The 16,355-nt window shown below is 57.1% G+C and overlaps 7 protein-coding genes across 7 annotated transcripts; 4 read left to right on the top strand and 3 right to left on the bottom strand.

Moving 5' to 3' along the window:
• Positions 1-174: 174 nt before the first annotated feature.
• Positions 175-2,531, top strand: J3D65DRAFT_217210 (Carboxylesterase). The gene is made up of 4 exons (XM_066794545.1): positions 175-630; positions 689-839; positions 894-1,027; positions 1,083-2,531. Exons 1-4 carry the CDS (start codon positions 478-480, stop codon positions 2,385-2,387), a joined length of 1,743 nt encoding a protein of 580 aa, XP_066658762.1. The 5' UTR covers positions 175-477; the 3' UTR covers positions 2,388-2,531.
• A 41-nt stretch (positions 2,532-2,572) lies between these two features.
• On the bottom strand, positions 2,573-4,544 carry J3D65DRAFT_216880 (uncharacterized protein). The gene is made up of 2 exons (XM_066794542.1): positions 4,273-4,544; positions 2,573-4,183 (listed from the first exon to the last, which is right to left on the bottom strand). The coding sequence occupies exons 1-2, from the start codon at positions 4,446-4,448 to the stop codon at positions 2,758-2,760; spliced, it is 1,602 nt and encodes a 533-aa protein (XP_066658761.1). The 5' UTR covers positions 4,449-4,544; the 3' UTR covers positions 2,573-2,757.
• Positions 4,545-5,016: 472 nt separating this feature from the next.
• J3D65DRAFT_217233 (60Kd inner membrane protein-domain-containing protein) lies at positions 5,017-6,633 on the bottom strand. The gene has a single exon (XM_066794546.1). It carries the CDS (start codon positions 6,209-6,211, stop codon positions 5,165-5,167), a length of 1,047 nt encoding a protein of 348 aa, XP_066658760.1. The 5' UTR covers positions 6,212-6,633; the 3' UTR covers positions 5,017-5,164.
• Positions 6,634-6,815: 182 nt separating this feature from the next.
• On the top strand, positions 6,816-8,761 carry J3D65DRAFT_664840 (uncharacterized protein; the record flags this gene model as incomplete). Its single annotated transcript, XM_066802781.1, has 4 exons — positions 6,816-7,189; positions 7,246-7,381; positions 7,433-8,495; positions 8,553-8,761. The coding sequence occupies 4 exons, from the start codon at positions 6,816-6,818 to the stop codon at positions 8,759-8,761; spliced, it is 1,782 nt and encodes a 593-aa protein (XP_066658759.1).
• A 1,815-nt stretch (positions 8,762-10,576) lies between these two features.
• Positions 10,577-12,836, top strand: J3D65DRAFT_644236 (T-complex protein 11-domain-containing protein; the record flags this gene model as incomplete). The annotated part of the gene is made up of 4 exons (XM_066802140.1): positions 10,577-10,702; positions 10,855-11,529; positions 11,616-12,579; positions 12,607-12,836. 4 exons carry the CDS (start codon positions 10,577-10,579, stop codon positions 12,834-12,836), a joined length of 1,995 nt encoding a protein of 664 aa, XP_066658758.1.
• Positions 12,837-13,030: 194 nt separating this feature from the next.
• Positions 13,031-14,023, top strand: J3D65DRAFT_216982 (uncharacterized protein). Its single transcript, XM_066794543.1, has one exon. It carries the CDS (start codon positions 13,224-13,226, stop codon positions 13,734-13,736), a length of 513 nt encoding a protein of 170 aa, XP_066658757.1. The 5' UTR covers positions 13,031-13,223; the 3' UTR covers positions 13,737-14,023.
• Positions 13,845-15,991, bottom strand: J3D65DRAFT_613892 (non-specific lipid-transfer protein). Its single transcript, XM_066799159.1, has 4 exons — positions 15,770-15,991; positions 15,395-15,717; positions 15,327-15,340; positions 13,845-15,201 (listed from the first exon to the last, which is right to left on the bottom strand). Exons 1-4 carry the CDS (start codon positions 15,927-15,929, stop codon positions 14,310-14,312), a joined length of 1,389 nt encoding a protein of 462 aa, XP_066658756.1. The 5' UTR covers positions 15,930-15,991; the 3' UTR covers positions 13,845-14,309.
• Positions 15,992-16,355: the final 364 nt, after the last annotated feature.

The raw sequence follows: 16,355 nt of genomic DNA, 5'->3' as shown, positions 1-16,355 counted from the left end.
CCAAGCCTTGAACGACAATAAGAGCATAGCGGCCCATCCCGCCCTGTTACTTCGCGCAAAAGCACACCTCTCAGCCGTTACCCCTCATTCGATTCCATCATGCGGAAAGACTATTGTGGACTCATTTTGTCATTCTCCAGCCAATACGATGAAGAGAGGGGCCAGTCTAAGCGTGCAGGCACTACTTTGGCTTAAAAATCATGTTGGTTTACATGCTCCGCTTTCTTTTATGAACGACTTTGTCCATCACCGCTTTTCCTCGATATGATCGCTGCTCCATGAGTCCTTGGCCTCTCACCCGTCCAGCATTGTGGTCTAGCTGCCTGCAGATCTTCGGCGGTCGCTTCTCGACCGACCAAAGGCTCTTTCTTCATTTAAAAGAGACCGGCATGAGAGGGGTTTGAAGAGAAGATCTTTCCGTTCAGCAATGCCACCGACCGCTTGACCCTAAGTTGATCTTCCTCACTGTCCGTCGCCATGTGGTCTTCGTGTCTTCGGGCATTTTTCGTGTTCTTTCTTGAGGCAACATGGGTTGCTGGGCTTCCAACATGTCAAGACTCTCAAGACCTGCCGACTCTCACTCTTCCATATGCCAGAGTCCGCGCAAGGAGCTATGACGAGCAGTCCGATGTAAGTGATTGCCACTCAGTCTGATTGCGACTCGGCTAAAGCTGGCCTCGTCGCCCAGTACTACACTTTTTCAAACATACCTTTTGCAGCCAAGCCTGTCGGAAATAACCGATGGCGTTCTCCGCAACCACCGCAGCAGAATGATACGTTAATTGATGGATCGTATGGGCCCAGCTGCATCCAGGGACAGACTGCCGTTTCCAACTCTGGTGAGGGCCCCTTTTCAGTGATAAACCTGAATCGATTCTAAAAGTTCAACGCAGGAAACAGATCTGATTATGCCAAACCCTTGGGTCCTCAATCAGAAGATTGCTTGTATCTAGACGTGATAGTGCCGGGGAAAGCCGTTCGAGATCCGCAGAGCTATCGTCTACCCGTTGTCCAATACGTCTATGGAGTAGGCCACATGAGCCCTCCCAAATCAAGCTGTGCATTCGCTAACACGTCATCAGGGCTCCTATAATGTCGGCAGCAAGACGCGGAACGACGGGTCCAGCATCGTCAAGTCCAGCGGCAACAATGTCATCTACGTAGCAGCCAACTACCGGGTAGGCGCCTTTGGTTTCCTCGCCGGTGACACCATGGAAAAGGAGGCCACGCCCAACGCGGGCCTGCACGACATCCACGCCGCCTTCAAGTGGACGCACCGATACATCAGCCTCGTCGGCGGCGACCCCAAACGCATCTCTGCTTGGGGAGAATCGGCGGGCGCGGGCGCGCTCTTTGCCCTCTTGACCGCGCACGCCGGGACGCAAGATCCCCTTTTCCGCACCGCCGTCCTGCAGAGCCCTGCCATCGACTTTGCATGGGATCGCCAGGGCACGCTGGAAACGCGCTTTCGCCAGTTCGCCGACGCCGCTGGCTGTGTTGGACAAGGCGTGGAATGTCTCCGCAACGCATCTTCAGAGGCGCTCATCGCCGCCAACGCCGCGCCCAGCAAAGCCCTGCCCTTCAAGGGCCGCACGGCGTGGGCACCAGCCGCCGACGGCGCTTTCCTGCGCCAGATGCCACGTCTGGAGTACGAAGCCAGAAACTTTTGGCCACGGCTCGACGCCCTCGTCGTCTCCCACACGGGGCACGAGGGTGTCGTCTTCGTCGACTCGAGCGTCGACACCGACGAGCGCTGGGCCGACTACGTCGACTTCTTCTTCCCTGTCGCGAGCGTCGCGCAGAAGGTGACGGCGCGCCTCGCCGACCTGGCGGACCCCCGCGCGCGCGTCGAGAGACTCGTCGAGCAGGGCCGCATCGTCTGCAACGCGCGGCTGCTCGTGGACCGGTTTGCCAACGCTGGCACGAAGACGCGCGTCTACAACATGGTCTACGGCCGCGGCGAGGGCCTGCACGGCAGCGACGTCGCGCCGACCTTTGCGACTCCTGATGCGTCCCGCGAAGTCCAGGCCGCGGACGTCGGGTACCAAAGCTACTTGATCTCACTGGCGCGCGCCGGCGATCCCAACGCGTATCGCCTCACGTCGACCACCACGCCGCCCACGGTCGAGTGGCCGCAGGTCGACGGTCCCGAGACGCGGGGTAAGCAGTTTGAGCGCGTCTTGCGAGTCGTCGACGGGGGCTACGTCGTTGGTGCTGACCCGACGGATTCGAGGGCCGACTGCGGTTTTTGGACCGACGTTGCGGCGGCCCTGACGAACGAGGGTGGGTATGCGCCGCCCGGTTCTGTAAGGAATCAGAGCTTGGTGCCGCAGGTGGGGGATCCGAGTAGGAGGTATTACGGCTCAGGTTCTGGGGAGGCTTGCTGATGTGGGGAAGGGATGAGGAGGGGCCGTTGCTGGTGGTGGCTTGCGGGGCCATTCTGGGGGGTACAAAGCTGTGCCACGTCGATTTTTGGGATATGTTGGAGAGAAGTGGGACGGCGATTGAATAGTGGGAGGTTCGTGGCTTCAAGGGGAGAGGACGCAAAGGATCGCGTCTTTTCGTACCCAAGAGCAATCGAGCAAAATAAGAAGCGAGAATGAAGAGCATCCGAGAATGTCAGCCGTGACCTGTTGCTTTGAGGCCAGAAGAGGTGCTACATCAAACATGCTTTTCATTGGGGCACAAAGGCTTTAAACTGTCCGTGGTTTGACGAGTACGATGCTGTTGATTCGACCATTCTTGACCCTTTATCGCTTACACATGGGCCAGCTCCAGCAACACCGCCTGAGCCTGTTGCAACTCAAATGCGACGACCCCTCCAGCCCCGACGCAGACGCTTTCAGCTTCCTCATCGCCAATCTTGGTCCCAGTCGCCGAGTCAAACACGACGCTCGACACGTTGACGTCCGACTTTGCATTGGTGCCGGGTCCGTTCAAGCGCAGCAAGCTGACCTCGGCGCCCTCGTCCCACGGCGTCGTCACCCGCATGTCGCTGACGGGCCTCGTCCCGTTGCTGGTGTACGTCGAGTCGGTGGCACTCAGCGTCGAGGGGTTGGACAGGCCGGTGCTCGCGTTCCATATGCCCAGGTCGACGAAAACGAGCTTCCTGAGCGCGTCGTTGCTGGCATCGTAGACTCCGTAGCCGCTAAAGTCGGACTCGTTGGCCGCCGGCAGCGCGGCTATGCTCCAGTCGCTGTCGCCTTTGATGACGTGCGAGATGAAGTAATGCGCGTAAAAGGGGGCGCGGATACCGGCGTCCAGACTCTTGTTCTTGTACTCGTAAGGCAGTGGCGTGAAGAAGCTGTACTCGCTCTGCGCGCCCAAGTGGAACGCCAGCTTCTCGATGCCAACCGAGGCGGCCAGCAGCACGTAGTCAACGCCCCAAAGCGCCGCGCCGAACGTGTCGCTGATACCGCTGCGTCCACTGCATGAGATGGAGTTTGTCTCGCCCATCACGAAGGCCGAGCCCGCCGCGTTGGCCGCCGCTATCTGTGGCACGTACTTTGAGACGTTGGTCCATATCACGGCGTGATTTGAGAGCAGGTCGAGCCGCATCCGCAGCCAGCGCTCCGGCGTGCACGTTGACTGCGGGTACGAGTGCATTGCGTAGGAGGCAATGAGGTCCGGGTCAATCAGCCCGGCCGCCGTCACATTGACAACGTCAAAGTCATCTTGGGCGACTTGTAGTTCGATGAACGTTGGCAGATCAGCAAAGGTGCACGCTTGGATCTTGGGCGGCGTGCTCGCGTTGCGGTACCAGGCCGCCGACCTGATTTGCGATGTTATGTTGGCGAACTGCGCCACATATTCCTCGACGCCCCAGCCCGGTCCACGCCACGACTTGGATTGGAAGAGGTCAGGTTCATTGCCGTATTCGAAGAGGATCAACTTGCTGCCAAGTGCGGCGTGGACGGCTTCGGCTTCAGCGACGGCTGTGGCAAAGTCGCTCGTGTTGGAAGCCAAATTGAGGGTGTAAATGAGATCCGTGCCGGGAGGAAAGTAGTTGGCCCACGTGTCATACCAGGCTGGCGTAATGTTGAACGTTTCGGCATTGGTTGGGTCCGGATAGGCTATTGAAGTGACATTCTGATCAGGATGGAGATATGTTTGGTCCGCCGTCTTGCCACCGATCCGGAAGGGCGCTGGCTTTTGTGTAATGTTGACAATTGCTTGCATTAAGCTGGACACCATTAGTCTGGCACACAAAATGATGTGGATTGGCAAATTTAGGGGTCGAGTTGAAATTTGCGCCACCAGATGTTGTCTTACTTTGATGTGATGTTCGACTTGAGGTAGTCATCCACCCAAACCGGCTCCATCGAGTACCCATACACATCTGGTAAGAGTACTTTGGTGGACAAATTTTGAGGAATGCTGATGTCTGTTGCATGGCCGGCAACTCTGATGCTTGCCAGTGCGAACAGAACGAGCTCACGTCTCGCCATTGTGACGATCAATTGCTGATGACACCAAAAAGCTTTCACACACACAGTAGACCAATGTGGCCACCATCGAACCTGGCGCCATCCCTTCAGATATGTACTGCTGGTACATAGATGGAGTTTATCCGGCGGCTTATTATCCAGCTCGGTTCGAGTGAGGTGTCTGCGGGGTTGCGAAGTAACGGGGAAGCTGGCAATGCAAGAGTCGTTGCGGGGCCGACTTTGGTTCCGATGTCGTCTTACAAAGGGAAACCAGCTTCATCGTGAAGGCGAGGTCGGATGCCCCCAAATTGACGTCATGAATTTGCATTCTCTCCAAAACAACGTTTCTTGCCGAAGGTGGGGTTCCCGTGTGCAAATCTCGTATGTAGAATGGCAGGAGAGGGGGACATGGATGGAGTTGAATGGCGGACGAAGGTTCATGTACTGTTGATATGTGTATTATAAGAGGTTGATCTACTGTCAAACCCCAGGTTCCTAGGTCAATCCTCCATGCAGAGACAGCTGCGTGCCTTCATGCGTAGCTCTTTCTTCTTTGGCCAGGGGTACTCTTTTCAAAGTGTCCATTCGTATTCAAGGATTGAAGATATGACTTTTCGAACAATGTCCTAGTGTGGGTTGTTCCTTAAGCTATGCGAAGCAAAATATTGCCATGGATTTTCTGCATCCCCGGCAGAGTCGCTGAGTTACGGAAGCTATAAGTTCTCTCATTCTTATTCTCAACGTCTGATCCTTTCTGTGACAGCTTTGAAAGGCATGAGTTTCCTGACTGGCTTGATCGAGGTCTTCTTTTTGTAATAGTAGTCGTTCCAAACATGAGTCAGGCCGGCGCAAGTGGTACTCGTGACCCAGTAGAGCAACATGCCAGCGGGGACTTTTAAGATGAATGGGAAAATGATGATCGATCCGGAGAGAAGAATCCTACGCAGGACTCGTGCGTTCTTGCCTTCTTCCTCGCCCGGGAGCACTCTCGAGCCACGCCAGACTGCGAAAAATGTTGCGCTGCTCACCAGTACTGGCAGTACTAGGGTGGGATCCGCGACGGTAAGGTCTGAGAACCAGAGCATTCCTTCGGTTGCCATGCTAGGCTCAACCCATGAGGATAGGTCGGCAGAGTCGGAGACACTCAAGGACGCGGAAGACGTGTCCTCGGTCGCCGCTGCTTCAACACCTTGTGGGGTGGAAGACGCCTGGCCATCTCCAGAAGAGGGAAGAACGAGTCCCATGATTCCCTTGTTTGTTCCTATCATCCGCCGAATCGTCTCGGCGAACGCAAGAAAAATGGGCAACGAGAGAAACGGCTGCGTTTGCCTTGCAAGGCCGAATTTCCAACGCTTCTTGATCTCAGAGGTGGAAGACTGCAATTGTGTCTGCGCATATTTTTTCGAAGCCTCAGGGCCTTCTTGCATCATCTTCTTCCGAGACAATGCCTTTGTAATGCTCTCAAATGCTTGTACGTGGGGTCTCGCGTCGGTCGCTCTGAGTGTGGCTTTGCGCGCTGGTGCGTACATGAGTGGATAGACGATGGCCAGTCGGACGAAGATGGCAGCAGTGGGTATCGCTAATGCCCATGAAAGACCAGCGCCATGGAGCGCGTCGAGCAGAGCCCATCCAGGCCCGCAGACTGCATCATAGACGCCAAAATTACGCGCGGGAACAGCTGTGGAGGGATGAGGGCGGCGTTCGCGACGGAGACCTGGGCGGAGCTGGGAGCAAAGTGTCAACGGCGAGCGACCATGGAGCCTCGGCGGTCTAAGAAGGACCATGATGGTGGTTGGAGTTGGGTGCAAGTAACTGTGGACAAGAAATGCAACTGGGAGGCAAGAGGACGGGCTCCCGACGGCTCGGGCCGACCTGTGGGTTTCGGCATGCCGAGAGCTCTGTCTCCGTTCACAAATCTAAATTTGGTCGTCGGTCCGCAGGGATTTAATCATGTCTGTCGTTCTAGGATGCGTTGTTTCCACAATTGTGCGCAATGAATGAGCTGAATATTTTGGTCTAGTGGGCATGGTCGACTACTGGAGCCCGACTGATGCAAGTTGCGTCGTCGCAGTGAAACAGATTGTCTTTGTAGCGCATCACAGAACTACAAGCCCAACGTCGCAGCAATTTGAAGTGCGAAGGCAATGTAGCTCGTCGCAAGCCGGGGAGGATTTGGCAAAGGTCGTTGGCTTGTGATGGGTGCGGAGCTGAGGTGTCGCCGGGAGAGCTTGAGCCACATGATGCCAGTCCAGTCACAATTACCACCTACCTTACCCCGGCACTGGCTCAGAACACCTAACACTCTCCAACTCCAAACATCCGACGTCGCTGTCTCTCAATGGTCTGAAAAGCTCTCTCACCCGCCGGATGAAAGGGTGACACGACAAAATGATTCCGGCCACCGCCCTACTCGCCATCCTCCCCATCCTGCTCATCCGGTCCGGCTCGACCGCTGGCGTGACTGTCGCCAGGTTATGCACGGTTCTCTACATCGCGGCCCGCATAGTACCTTTTGTCGTGAGGGCATCTGGAATCGCCGTCGGACACCATGTGCGAGCCAAGACACAGAATAGGCGGGAGCTGTTGCTGGCCAAAGTAGAAGCCGAGGAGAACGACTTCGCGGCCAAGCGCGCTGCCACGCACCACAAGACCGAGGACGAGGACTGGGACAAGTTGGACAGCGAGTCTGCCGGTGCATCGTCGGCAGGCGAGACTGCCGACAAGAACTGGAGAGGTGTCATTGGCTTCTTCCATCCTTTTTGGTGAGCAGCCGGGACCTGCTGAGTGAATGCAACCAAGCTCTAACTGAGCCTCGCAGCAATGCCGGAGGCGGCGGCGAGAGAGTGCTGTGGGCAGCAATCCGCGCGACCCAGAAACGCTACCCCCGCGCCGTGTGCGTCGTCTACACCGGAGACCACGACGTCGACAAGAACACAATCATCCAAAAAGTCGAGGTATTCACGGCTGCCCCTCGCAAGCGGGGTCATTGGTCTAACTTGTAGCAGGACCGCTTCAACATCCATCTTCATCCACCAACCATTCATTTCCTCTACCTGACGACTCGTCACTATGTGCTCAGCAGCACGTGGCCCCATTTTACCCTGCTCGGCCAGTCTCTTGGCTCACTTATTCTCGCCCACGATGCATTCAGCCTCCTCGTTCCGGACGTTTTTGTCGACACAATGGGATACGCGTTCGCGCTTGCACTGTCCAAGTTTTACTTTCCATTGGTGCCCACAGGAGCATATGTTCACTATCCGACCATCTCGACCGACATGCTCGGGTCGCTTTCGGCAGTGTCTGAGGCAGGCGAGGGCCAGACGCAAGGTCTCAATGCAGGTGCTGGACAGGGACTCAAGGGCACATTGAAAAGGTGGTACTGGGTGCTCTTTGCGAGGCTGTACAGCTGGGTGGGGACCTTTGTTGACGTGGTCATGACAAACTCGACATGGACGCAGAATCACATACAGCAGCTCTGGGGGCCTCGGCTCAAGAAGGTGCGATGCGTAGACTCGGTGATTCTCTCGTGGCAGCTCTCGCGGCAGGGAGCGCCAACGGAGCATGGACAGTACCCGATCGAGGTTGTTTTCCCGCCGGTTGCGGTCGAAGAGCTCGAGGAGCAAATCGAAGTGTCGGAAGCGACTGAAAAGGAGCGAGGGCCTTACCTGCTGTACATTGCACAGTTCCGGCCAGAGAAGAACCACCAGCTGATTCTGCATGCCTTTGCCGAGCTGGCTCAATCCTGGGCCAAGGATTCGCAAGAGGAAAGGCCAAGGCTCGTGCTGATTGGGTCTGTGCGCAATCCAGAGGACGCTACTCGGGTGTATAGGCTACGGCTCCTGGCGCACGAGCTCAAGATCAAGGAATCGGTCGAGTTCATTTGCGACGCCACATGGCCGCAGATTCTCGACTGGCTGCGGCGGGCGAGCGTCGGGGTCAACGGCATGTGGAATGAGCACTTTGGCATCGGAGTGGTCGAGTACCAGGCGGCGGGGCTCATCAGCGTGGTCAACGACAGCGGAGGGCCGAAGCTGGACATAGTGGTTGAGATGGACGATGGAGCTACAGGTGGGTGGTTCCACGACACGACGACGGGACAGGATTGTTTGCTAACGAGCGTGTCAGGGTTCCATGCCACGACGGCGACACAATTTGCGCAGGGATTCAGAGCGGCACTGGGGCTATCGACAGTTGAAAAGGTGGCGATGCGACTGCGGGCGCGGCAGAGCGCAGGGCGGTTCACCGAATCGGTGTTTGCGAGCAAATGGCTGGTGCAGATGGGGCGGCTAGTGGAGCTGCAGCGCACATTGCACCCCAGGCGAGACGGCAGATGATGTGGGATGGAAGAGGATGCAATCATTCCGCAGCGAATGGATGGGCTGCAAGGACTGGAATGAGGAGGGCATGCACGGCGGTTTGGACGACAACGACGACGACGACGCGGAGAGGAGAGGAGACGAGGTTGAGGGGCCAAAGAGCGGCAGGGATGGCGAGTCGTGTACGAGTAGTGTAGCAAGAGGGCTCAGCCTTATTTCTCGAAGTGGAGGAGGGTGCAGCGACAGAAGCAAGCAGCAACAACCAAGTACATGCATCATAAGGGAGGGCAGGCTGGGTGGCAGTGGAGGTGGCGGGCAGGCTGGCCCAAAACGGCAGCGAGATGGTTTGCGCGGCACAGGCCACGAAAGGATAGGTAGCTCCCTCCCTCCCTCCTACCAGGAGTGGACGTGACGCACTCAGCCGGCGGGCCTGGCACTCCAGATGACCGAGTTCAGGCCGGCTGGCGACAGATGGATGCGGAGCGGACGGGAGCGAAGAGAGAGAGAGAGCCAGAGAGGAGAAAAATGAGGCGGAATGCAAGGCGCCGACGTCTGGCTCTGGCTTTTGGCTCCTGCTCAGGCAGCATTGTCGAGACGAGAGTTGGCCGGTACATAGAGTGGGCAATGTAGGTCGGGTCTCCCTCGCAATTCCTCGCCATTGCTGCGACGACTGAGGCCATGTTTGCTGTCGTGGCTGGGCTGGTCGGTACCTACCTAGGTAGCGGCGCTGTGATGATGCTGGCTGGCCTAGCCTGGCCGAGGGCGCTGGCGCTGGGCTGTCGGTTCACCCAGCGTCCCTCCTCCCTCGTCCCTCGTCCTCAGGCAGGCCAAGGCTGTCTTAACACCCACCCACAGCACCCACTGACCTGAGAGCATGCCCTGGTCAGCTTAGCTTACAGTAGCTTAGCTTCGGTGCGCCTGCCATGGCCTGCCCTTTGAACGAGCTGCATGCAAGCGGCATCCTTGCATCCAACACCACGGCCGAATCGTCCAATTCCTGACCCTTACTCGCCTTATTCTGACCTGGCCACGACGGTATTGCAAAACAACTCATTGTATCTCTCTCTCTCTCTCTCTTCTTCTTCTTCTTCTTCTCCTTCTTCTTCTTCTCCTCCTCCTCCTCCTCCTCCTCCTCTCCCCTCTCCTTCTCGTCCACCTGCTCCGCTCCCCTTCTCCTTTTGGCCACCACGACTCCTCCCTCCTCTCCGCCCCGCCGCCGCAAACAGCTCGTCCCACCCCACGCCCGCTTTATACCAAATGTCTCTACGCCCCATGTGAAGGTATTCTTCCCTCCTCTTCCTCTCCCTGACTCGGCCTCCGTTTGCCTGCTGCGTTCATGCAGCTTGCCGACCCGTAAACACGCACGTCCGTCCTACTGCCCTCCAAGTCCCACACGACTCTTGTGCTCGACAAACCCGACCTCTTACCAAATCCGCCCAACCCAACTGACGCCGTCTCAGTCATCCTTCCACGCCCTTTGTTGCATCCAACCCTGTGCGAGCCACTGCCTTGGCTTGCCTGCCGATATTACCTTCCTCCTGCCTCTCCCCACCTCAACCACTACCATCTCGCTAAACTGTCCCCTTCTCTCAACCTCCCTCTCAACCTTTCAACCTCCCTTCCTCGCGGGCCCTCCCGCCTTGGCCCCATCTGGCTCTAGTCTTTTACTTGTCCCTCCGACCTGTTGGTCAATTTCAAACCTACTCTTGCGAATGACGGCCGTCGACCGGAAGGAGCTAGAACAACAACGAACGACCGCTGCCCGCCCAAAACAAAACATGGCCTCGCAAACCCAGGACAAGTCTCGTCGCGGCTCTTCCATGGGCTCTAGCTATGAGCCCGCCGAACAAAACTCGCTCCGCTACTCGTCAGTTTCGACTGCAACCCCGGACCGCTCAGCACGTCAAGCCGTCAAGCAGACCTCTGCAGCCGCCGCCACCAACGGGGAGAAATATCACCGTCGACCGGAGCTCATGGGCGTCCGCCGGAAAAGGAGCGGCTCGGAATTCCGCGAGGACCACCCCGACGGCTTTTTGGACCATGAGCAAGATGACGAGGCACGCAAGGCAATTGCGCTGGAAGTGGACAAGAAGCAAATCACAGACGCCGAGATTCTGGCAGATTTGTGCCAGTGGATAGAGAAACAGGCCGGTGGTTCCAAAGGAGCGCGGTTGGCGCAGAGCTTTGCCCAGGCCAGCTTATATCCCCCCATCACCAAGCACTCCCTGAGCGAGCTCGACATTGCAGCCATCATCAACAATCCAAAGCTGCGCCACGACGTCAATTTCGACAAGGAGCTGCACTTTCGGCCCAACTTTGACGGAGCAAAGGGCAAGTTCAAGCTCAAAACCGCCGAGGATTACTGGAGTGCCCTGGCCGCGGAACTGGACCTCTACACCTTTTTATTCCACAGCGCTTCGTCTCACGCGACGCGCGAGGACGCGTCCTGGTCACGCACTGCCAAGATTGCCCAGAGAAGGATTCCATTCATGTTTGACACGCTACGGGACATTGTCAAGAGCTTGGTTCCAGATCAGGAGCAATCATGGGTCGACGAGCAGTTGGACACGAAGATGCTCATGCAGCAGATTGAAAAGGGCGTGTGCGACTTGGTCAGCCTGGCAAAGTGGCTTTCGCAACTTCTCAAATCCCATTGCGCCCCCGTCAGAGACGAGTGGGTGGACAAGATGGTCGAGCAGATTGACCTGGGAACGCGAGGTGGCTCAGGCAGATCCTTGGTCAACGGCCTCCGTGAGCTCCTGGGTATCCTGGAAGCAATGAAACTGGTGAGTTGTTGATCAACAATGTTTCTCAACTTGTCCCTGCTTGACACGTCAGAATGGCGCCAAAGGCTAATTCGGAGACCGAGCAGGACGTCGCCAACCACCAAATTCGGCACCTGCGCGCCTTACTCATCGAGGACACTGTCAATTTCGAGCAAAAGTACCACCTAGACCGCATAGCACGACGACGGATCCTGGTCCAGCGCAGCCAGTGCTGGTTTGCCCAACACGCCATCACCTGCCGCAGCATAGCAACCGATCGCAAGGCCAAGGATCGTGGCCTCCGAGCCATTGTCAGAGCGCTGCTCTCGTTATTGACCTCGTCGGACCGCCAAGGGTCTTTTCCCGAAGCGCTATATCTCGACTTTGATCGTCTCCGAGCTCTTCGGGCAGAATTTCGCGACCAGGTCTACTTGGGGGCTTGCACGGAGACATACAAGTCCCTGCTCAAGAGGATCGGCTGCGCCGCAACCGTCCCGTCGCAGAACCTCCAGGCTCTCCGAGAGGCCATTTCCGCAATTGTCGTGGCAAACGAAGTTGCTGGGACAAACAGCAATCAACATTGGTTGGTAAACATTGACAACATTGCAATCGAGCTGGTCCGGCATGCCCTGTCACACTACGGCTCCAGCTCCAGCTATGACCCCAACCTCGTCGAAGCCACCACCTCGCGCTTGCGCCATCTCATCCGCCCCGAGTTCGGCATGGTCTTTCATGAGCAAGCCGGTGGCATGCGCGAGGCCCTCACGGCGCGCGTGATTCGTAACACCGATGCCGTTGCCAACTCCTCTCCGATTGACATTTTCAACTCGCTCATCAACACCAAGTCTTCGGGCTCGCCGGTCCCGAGCCCGATTGCAACGTCACCCTCTGGTCAAGACTATCAACGCTGCCTAAACGGCAGTGGCCCCGGCAGTGGCTTGGTCCCTGACGACGAAACGATAGCGCTTTCCTCGGAATACCTCGACGACCTTGCTCGACGTACGACACACATTGCTGTCCTTCACTGGCGCATATGGGGACCTATCGTGTATTCTCAGACGACGGCCTTTGGTGCCCTGATGCGCAACAACTGTTCAGACGCACACTTGCACATTAGCGAGACCACCGAAGCGACTTGGACCGAAGACGGCGGCGTGGGTTCCAAGTCAAGTTCACAACACCAACACAGCCGCAACCGACGATGGTCCGGCGCCAACGAGCGGCGGCCCGCAACGGCCGGCAGTGCCAGTGGTCTGAGTGAAACAGATCAGTCCTCAGACGCTGGCGGTGGCGGCATGCCGTCGTCGTTGGTCTACAGGCAAAGATGAACCATGACTCAACACCAAAATCACCATCTTCCATCAACACCAAAATACTGTTGACAATTCCCCGGCGCATGCCAATTTCAACCCAACGCTCCGTCCGTCTTTTCCACAATAATGCTCTGATACCACGCGCGCAATCCTGCTTCTGCTTTCGCCCATTCCCCGCCCCCCACCCTTACACCAACCTACTTAATTTTCTGTAATCCAGATGGGGTCCCGATCACACGGGATTTATTTCCGAGGTTTCAAGTTTTCACCTTTCAGCGTCGATATCACGTTCTGTTGCGTTTCAAACCCCTTTTAGCGGCATTGTATACCCGGCTTTTTTTCTCTTCTCCTCCTTCTCTTAGTGCCCCGGCCTCCCCCTTTTCTTCATTTCTCTCCTTTGCTATGCCCCAACCACCACCCGCCATCTCCTCTGTCCCCGTCGTCACTTTATTTTCCTTTGTCTTGCTTGCCGTCTTTCTGTTCCTGTTTCACCAATGCACCATGCCCCCCCTGCGCGATCGCCGCTGCGTGGTGCGCCGGCGTGGGAAACCTCCGTGCTTGTACACTGTGCTTATCCCAGCTCCTCCATGCGATGGCCGCTGTCGCTGGAGAGGGGCTACTGGGGTCTGTTTACCTAGTCCCTCCCTCTTTTCTTCGCTTCTTGCTGTAACAATCCTGTCTTTTTCAGTTTTTCAGTTCCTCGGTAAATCTAAAGGGGGGTTGGGTTCGGGTCAAGGTGGGATGATGATGCGACCACTTCACGCTTGGCCACCGCTAGGCCACTATGAAGGGTCTGGGTCTGTTTCTGGTGAGGCGTTTCTGCGTTATTTTGCTCCCACGGTAGCAAAGCAAGTTGGGTCCTTTTGCTTTGATGTTGGTCGGCGTTTTGCTTTATGCGTCCTTTTTTCACAGTAGCAAGGAATTTGCTGTCTGCTGCTACTGGTACTGCTGTTGCTTTTCTTGCCGTGTTGAAACCAAACAACACCGCGATTTTTCGGCTTACGAGGTGGAGAAGTGAATCAAGTTGTCAAGAGATTGGGTGTGGGGGTGGGTGATTGAGGGAAGTGGAAAGCGGGGGTAGCAGAGGAAATAAAAATTGAGACTTGTCGAGATGAAGATTCGACCACGCATACATGATTTCGTTGCCTGCTTGCTTCTCTCTGCTACTGTTGATTTGTCGAAGTGATGCTTATATGCTTGCTCACTTTGACTTCCGGCTTATCTTGGCCAGATCTGCTTGCAGACCAGCAGCAAAATTGATACCTGAAGTTGTGGAGTGTCGCGTGCAGTAGCACATCATTCACTTTCAACTATCCATGTTTGCCGCCCGCCAATTAGATCCGTGTTTCGTAGGTGATCTGGATCGTGATAGACTTGAATGTACTGAGGCCAAATACTGCTGGTGTTTCCGACTAGTGCACATGGTCGCCTCAAAAGACGGCGAGTATATACATCGGGCGAAAAAGGTCAAACCAACTAACTCTCCAATCAGAACCGGCTCTCGACCTTTTCCAGCGTATCCTGCAGCGCCCACTCGCTCCTCGCCTTCTTGCTCCTGACGCGGTCCACCTGCTCCCGAGTGAACCCCCGGGCCGTAGTGGCAGGGTTATATCCGAGCCCGGTCAACCTGGCGACCTCGTCATCGGCAACCGACGAGTTTGCCTTGCCGTCCGAGCGGACGTAGACCGACACGACGGCCGCGCCGCCGAGCCCCAAGTTGTGCTGCAGCGCGACGTCGCCAGGCTGGACTGGCGCGAGGCGGTTGTTCGCCCACCCGCGCAGCTGCCAGACGAGCTCGGCGCACTGCGCCAGGCCCGTGGCGCCGAGAGGGTGGCCCTTTGAGATGAGGCCGCCCGAGGGGTTGACGAGCACTCTCCCGCCGTGCGTGATGTCGCCGCGGCGCACCATGTCGTGGGCGCGGCCCTGGCCGCCGGACAGGCCCAGCGCGTCCAGCGTCACCATCTCGTTGGCGCTGAAGCAGTCGTGCAGCTCGCACACGCGGACGCGGTCGACGCCCGCCTGCGCCTCGGCCAGCGCCGCCGCGCCCGCCTCGCGCCCCATCCCGTAGCCCACCAGCTCGATGGCCGACCGGCTGAACAGCCGCGGCGAGTCCGTCCGCATGGCCTGTCCTGCGATGCGGATGGCCTGCGCTCGCAGGTGCGGCCGCGCGTCCAGAAACGCCTCGGAGACCAGGATTGCGGCCGCCGCGCCGTCGGACGTCGGACAGCATTGCAGCTTGGTCAGCGGCGCGTGGATGGTCGGCGACGAGAGCACCTGGTCGAGTGTGTAGACGTCGCGGAACTGGGAGTAGGGGTTGGCGGCCGAGTGCGCGTGGTTGATGCGTGCGATTTCAGCAAAGTCGGCGGCGGTGGCCCCGTATCTGGGAGTTGTTTGTTAATCTTGCGGTCATCATCATAGACCTAGTAGATGGCGAGGTGATGGCAATAGATGGTTGGCTCAGGGGTGTGGCTCAGGGGCAAGTTTCCAAACACCTCACAAACTCACTTCTCCATGTACTCCTGGGCATCGTTAGCAATGTAGATTTGGAGTCCCTTGGGAAAGACATTACTGACTCGACCGGCATTGCCGAAGAGCTGAGCAGCGCCGGGAGCATTCGTGACGCCGCGCGTCTGCTTCAGCATCAAGTTCGTCGTGTGGGTGGGGTTGGTGCGATCCTGAAAATAGGCCTGCAGCGAACCAGGGCTCATTTTTTCGAATCCGAGCACCATGACGCAGTCTGCGGCTCCGCTGGAAACCATGGTCCTGCCCGCGTACAGCCCCGTTGACCCGGTGCTGCAGTTGTTGTTGACGTTCACGATCGGGATTGACGTCATGCCAAATTGGTAGAAAACCCGCTGTCCGCACGTGCTGTCGCCGTAGCAGTAGCATGCGAAGCCTATTCTCCTTGTTAGTTCTTTGTTTGATAGGTTTTGACACTCGCGGCTTGCCTTGCTCGACATCGTCGTAGTTGATTTGCGCGTCCAACAGCGCCTTGACGCCGGCCTCGAAGCCCAGCTCATGGTAATCGACCTTGCCGCGCGGCTTGATGAACTTGGTCATGCCTACGCCGAGGACGTAGCATGGCTGCGAATTCTTCTTGCTCGGCATGGCTCAAAAAGTGTCTGCCTGTTTGATCAGCAATGAATGCGGCACCTTGTGCAGGACGGTAGACCCACTAGGATGCGGGATGAAGGCGCTCGATAGATATACAGAATCCAAGATGCGGAGGCTCCTGCAGCCCTTAACCGAAGTAGTCCGACAGGGTAGGTCGAATCCTTGGCCTGCTGCGAGTGGTGCAGCGGCTCCTTTGCTTCATGTCGTGTGGCACGTTGGCGGTGGAGAACCGAGGTGTCGCTTCGCGATCCCTTCCCCGCACCGTTGGCTGTCTTTTGTGGAGTAAACCCGCCCTATTTCCGACCCTACCACGGTCAAAAAGCATGCTTAACCTTCGACCACCAATCACCACTCTGGTTCGAAAGCTTGAACCAAAGCATGATGCGACAACGCCTTATCAGATGTTGCTATCTGCGCGAC

This window comes from Phyllosticta citribraziliensis, assembly GCF_038025025.1.
Source record: "Phyllosticta citribraziliensis strain CPC 17464 chromosome Unknown J3D65scaffold_2, whole genome shotgun sequence".
Taxonomy (NCBI): Eukaryota; Fungi; Ascomycota; class Dothideomycetes; order Botryosphaeriales; family Phyllostictaceae; genus Phyllosticta; species Phyllosticta citribraziliensis.
This window is presented reverse-complemented; position numbering and strand designations above follow the sequence as displayed.

Coding starts and splice junctions, on each gene's coding strand:
- J3D65DRAFT_216880 (XM_066794542.1), bottom strand. CDS start 4,448: ATGGCGAGACGTGAGCTCGTTCTGTTCGCACTGGCAAGCATCAGAGTT. Junction 4,184..4,272: donor AAGTCGAACATCACATCAAA/GTAAGACAACAT, acceptor AATGGTGTCCAG/CTTAATGCAAGCAATTGTCA.
- J3D65DRAFT_216982 (XM_066794543.1), top strand. CDS start 13,224: ATGCCCCAACCACCACCCGCCATCTCCTCTGTCCCCGTCGTCACTTTA.
- J3D65DRAFT_613892 (XM_066799159.1), bottom strand. CDS start 15,929: ATGCCGAGCAAGAAGAATTCGCAGCCATGCTACGTCCTCGGCGTAGGC. Junction 15,718..15,769: donor CTACGACGATGTCGAGCAAG/GCAAGCCGCGAG, acceptor CAAGGAGAATAG/GCTTCGCATGCTACTGCTAC.
- J3D65DRAFT_217233 (XM_066794546.1), bottom strand. CDS start 6,211: ATGGTCCTTCTTAGACCGCCGAGGCTCCATGGTCGCTCGCCGTTGACA.
- J3D65DRAFT_217210 (XM_066794545.1), top strand. CDS start 478: ATGTGGTCTTCGTGTCTTCGGGCATTTTTCGTGTTCTTTCTTGAGGCA. Junction 631..688: donor GCTATGACGAGCAGTCCGAT/GTAAGTGATTGC, acceptor CTCGTCGCCCAG/TACTACACTTTTTCAAACAT. Junction 1,028..1,082: donor TTGTCCAATACGTCTATGGA/GTAGGCCACATG, acceptor ACACGTCATCAG/GGCTCCTATAATGTCGGCAG.